At 32.7% G+C, this 4,329-nt stretch overlaps 1 protein-coding gene across 1 annotated transcript; it reads right to left on the reverse strand.

Moving 5' to 3' along the window:
- Positions 1-2,144: 2,144 nt before the first annotated feature.
- Positions 2,145-2,794, reverse strand: LOC105796010 (probable CCR4-associated factor 1 homolog 11). Its single transcript, XM_012625658.1, has 2 exons — positions 2,700-2,794; positions 2,145-2,619 (listed from the first exon to the last, which is right to left on the reverse strand). The coding sequence occupies exons 1-2, from the start codon at positions 2,792-2,794 to the stop codon at positions 2,145-2,147; spliced, it is 570 nt and encodes a 189-aa protein (XP_012481112.1).
- Positions 2,795-4,329: the final 1,535 nt, after the last annotated feature.

Genomic DNA, 4,329 nt, shown 5'->3' on the forward strand with positions numbered 1-4,329 from the left:
TGAGAAGATAAAAGGTACCCGTTTTCCAAAATGCGCTTTTTATAGTACTCTGTTTATCAGTGGATAGGCAATTAGGTGAAGCTGATGTCACCTTTTCTTCAGGAAGAGAAGTTTCAGCATTTTGGTCAGCATGGTTGCTGGATGAAGTTGTCTGATCCAAAACTGGGGTGGACTTGTCCTCCTTGAGGCTTTTGTTTTCTGAATTTTCGACATTCTAGCATCCTGATGACCGGCATCATTGACAACACTGCCAAACTCTTTAACTCACATCAGATATAAGAGCCACAAAGTGGCAAGGAGATATAAGCTTGAAAAAAGGTTTACATACCTCTCAGAACCAGTAGTTTGCTCCTTCTTGTCATCCGGTGGATCTTCCAAAATAAAGCAGTTCCTTGCAGCCAGTTGAATGTTGGGAGAACTACCTTTCAGTGAAGTCTGCGCTGAAAACACAGTCGGATGAGAAGCGGAAAGGCTTGTGGAATTTTCGTTACTACTTGGCCTAAGCAGAAGATGCCATATAAATTCATTTTTTAAAGGTAGAATTCCCTCTTGCTCTCTTAGGAACATAAAACTGAATATAACGTGCATACGTAGATACAGAATACATATATCAATTCCACCCCAACAGATATAATTGGTGCAGCTATTCTCTTTCATAGTGCACTCAATATTTTGAGGTTAAGACTTATTAGTCAAGTCACAATTCACGATCCAATACTTCCTGCCTTGCGTCCAAGTCGCCAACTTCAATATCTGGCAGATCTTTCGACTCAATTTGTACACTCGGATTTGCATGAAATTTCTTCATAATCCTATTACGTCTCCAAGTACACATCAGCGCATTTCTCATTAAAGATTAATAGTAAAATTTGACCTTTGAATTATGGAAAAAAAACCCCTACAGCTATACGATGGTTGAACCTTTGAATTATGAAAAAAAAAACCTACAGCTATACGATTAGGGGTGTGCAAAATTCGGGTAAAACCGAAAAAATTTGGTTAACTGACCGAATTCGGTTAATCGGTCGGTTAACCGACGGTTGGGGGTCGGTTAATTATTTTTTGATTTTTCGGTTAACGGTTAATTCGGTTCAAAACCGATCGGTTAACCGAATTTTTTCGGTTTAACCGAAAAAATTAATAAATAAAATTATAATATATAAATAGGCCCACTATTCACCTAAACCCAATCCAAACCCAAGTATTCAATTCAATCCAATTACCCAATCTAATTACCCAACCCAACCTAATCATAAAAATTACAAATAATTTAACAAATAAAAATAAAATTCTAAAACTAAAACTAAAACTAAAACTAAAACTAAAGTATAAAAGTCTAAAAATAATTTAATTATGTATGATTCAATTAGGTTAATTAGGTTAATTCGGGTAATTCGGGTAATTCGGTTAATTCAATTAATTCGGGTAATTTGGTTAATTCGGGTAATTCGGTTAATTTGGTTAATTCGGTTAATTTTTAACCAAAAATAAAAAACATATAATTTTCGGTTAATTCGGTTAACCGACCGAATTAACCGAAAAAATTTTGGTTCGGTTAATTTTTTTAAAAAAAATTCGGTTCGGTTAACGGTTAAAAATTTTAAAAGGTCGGTTAATTCGGTTAATACTATTTCGGGTCGGTTAACCGGTCGGTTAACCGAATGAACACCCCTATATACGATGGTTGAATGAACAAACTCCAGTTGGAACAGGTGAAAGTATAAACTACATTTTATGTTATTTCATAATTTCAAACAGTAATAAGTCTCGGTTCTATATAACATATTATTAAGCAAATCCCCTAATAGAGAAGTAGCCATATGTGCATTTGATTATGCATGTAATGTATCATTTTCTTATTAACTACTAATATATAATTCATTCATTATAATAATATTTTCGATGACATTGCTTTTATGTCTCTAAACAAAAGAGACTAATGAGAGCAAAATGTTTCATCCTATGGTTTGAACTAGTCGTATAATGTTAGGGGAGGCAGCAACATTTAGTTCATCTTGTTCCACTTAGATTCAAAAATATTCTCACTCTTGAGCTTCATAAAATATTGAAGCGTGAGTAGACTGTTCAATCCGGCTTGATAACTTGATCCGGTAATATGAGCCACGTTTAATGTTTGAGCTATTTTATCTAAACCGCCTAACAGCCCCAAGAACTTGAAGGTGTGCTTGAGGCTGAAAATGTTGTAGCTGAAGAAATAAGCTAATTGATCCACGAATGAGTGAAGATGCAAAGGCAATCAACTTTGAGTAAGAATCTTTAGCATAAATCTGATGAAAAGTAATCCAAGTAATACTTTTTAGATCATAGCAATTGAAAACTAAGCCGTAATCCCAAAGCTTCTTTGCAAAATCTTTAGAATCAATCCCCTTCTCTTTATTCTTCTCAAAATCTATCCCTTGACGTTTGAGCAGCTCAACCGTATCGCTAGCATAGCAGTCTTGATTAATATCGAAATCTCGAAAATTAAATTCCCAAATGTAAGAAAAGGGAGAATCAAAGTCCAGTAAATTACCCTGAGCATCCGAAAGACTCAAGCTAAGCTGAATAATTTGAAGCGCGTCAACATTTGACTTCATATGGTGACAATTGGTCACCAGACTGCCTTCACGGATCACTTGTTTATTAAGTTTAATAATATCATCCCCAGAAATTCAGTATATATAGATACAAAAGAATACCTCAAAATTGCTGCCTTAATCAATGAAAGTTCACTGTTCAAATCTTCAGCAAAAGCCCATCTCACAACGATTGACTTATTGCCAGAAATCGACATCGTTGGTCACAATAATCTCTTCTTTCTCTGTTTTGTAGTGTTTCGTTATTGTCTCTGCTGAGTGCAGACTTTAAAAACTTTTTTGTGCTGACTTTAAGAATTGTTCTAAAGCTTGTTTATTGAATATGTATAATTTCACTCAATTGAGTTAAGATTGTATATAAGCTGAGAGTTAATCCGACTTCAATTAGTATTTATATAAGTTTTTCTTTTTAATATTTCATTTAATCCCACCTCAATTAGGATTTATGTTGATTTATCTCCCACCTCAAGATTTAGTATCTCAATAATTAATGCCATTTACAGTTTTTGTTGCAACTCAGATGTTGGTAGCCGGAGGCAAGGGCTCCCAGGTGTCTAATTATTAATTCATTAGTGGCCATAGTTGCAAGGAATGTCAAATGTGATGTCTTTTCTCCTTTTCCTTTTTTTTTTTCTTCCTTTCAAACATTCTTTTGTGATGAGCTTCAAAGAGATACTTGCAATTGAGGGTTAGAAATTACACCTCTCATCATATTTATAACCCTGAATTACTCTATAATTTAAATATTTTCCGTAAAATATTACATGTCGGTGTAACATTTTAAGATAAAAAATAATATTGTAATTAACTTGAATTTAATATAAATTTAACTGTGTTGATGATTAGACTTAAAATGTAGGACTAAATTTTTTAAAATAAAAATAAAGGGGACTAAATTCTAAATATATAAAGAATAAAAATATTCACAATTTAAGAGAAAATATTTTCAAATATGGATGTCATAAATGATAGTTAGTTTCCCGATCGAATTCTGTTGGGGGCGGAAGAAGAGTTCATGGATATGTTAGTGAAGGGAGGAAAAGGGACTGGCAAAGGATCTCCCACTAGGGGAGAATGCATCCGTTAGCACTTGCTCACATGTTGCTTTGATAAACAAATATTTTAGGCTCTTATTGATCACTCGTATTTGCATTGTTATGAGTAATTTTTAATTAGTTTTGAATCTCTTAAATTGTTGTAAAATGAATCTTTGCTATTTTTTAATGTTTCAGAGTCATTTTTAGTTAATATTAACTTGATTTAGTTTTATTTATTCCTCTCTCATTATGCTTATTCTCGTATATTTTATGTTGCTTGCAATTCTACACTAAGCTAAATTGTTTATATATATATATGGTTGAGAGGTTCATAGATCAATAGTTTAATAATTGAAATACGATTAAAATCTGATTTAGAAAATATGATTACGGTTAGTTTTCTTAATTTATGAAAATATTGTTAATTTTAAATGACAGATAGGTTAATAGAAGTTCAGGGAAAAGTGAGTTTTCAAATCAAAAGTTAACCAAGATTGGACAATCACGATAGTTGAATTTAAAGTTGATAATTGTAGATTACCACTTGGGGGTGATTAAGAAGGTGCGCGGTAGATATATTTGTGATTTTTAAGCACTTGGCTTAAATCCGGAGATGCATTCTAAATTAAGATTAATTCAACATAGATCCTTAATTAACTACTACATTCATAGAGTGTGTTTTATTGTTTTTTACA

Source organism: Gossypium raimondii, chromosome 3 (genome assembly GCF_025698545.1).
Source record: "Gossypium raimondii isolate GPD5lz chromosome 3, ASM2569854v1, whole genome shotgun sequence".
Lineage (NCBI taxonomy): Eukaryota > Viridiplantae > Streptophyta > Magnoliopsida > Malvales > Malvaceae > Gossypium > Gossypium raimondii.

Bases quoted from the DNA above. Each gene is read 5' to 3' on its own strand.
- LOC105796010 (XM_012625658.1), bottom strand. From the start codon at position 2,794: ATGTCGATTTCTGGCAATAAGTCAATCGTTGTGAGATGGGCTTTTGCT. The intron at 2,620-2,699 runs GTATTCTTTTGT...CCGTGAAGGCAG, and splicing joins ATTAAGGCAGCAATTTTGAG to TCTGGTGACCAATTGTCACC.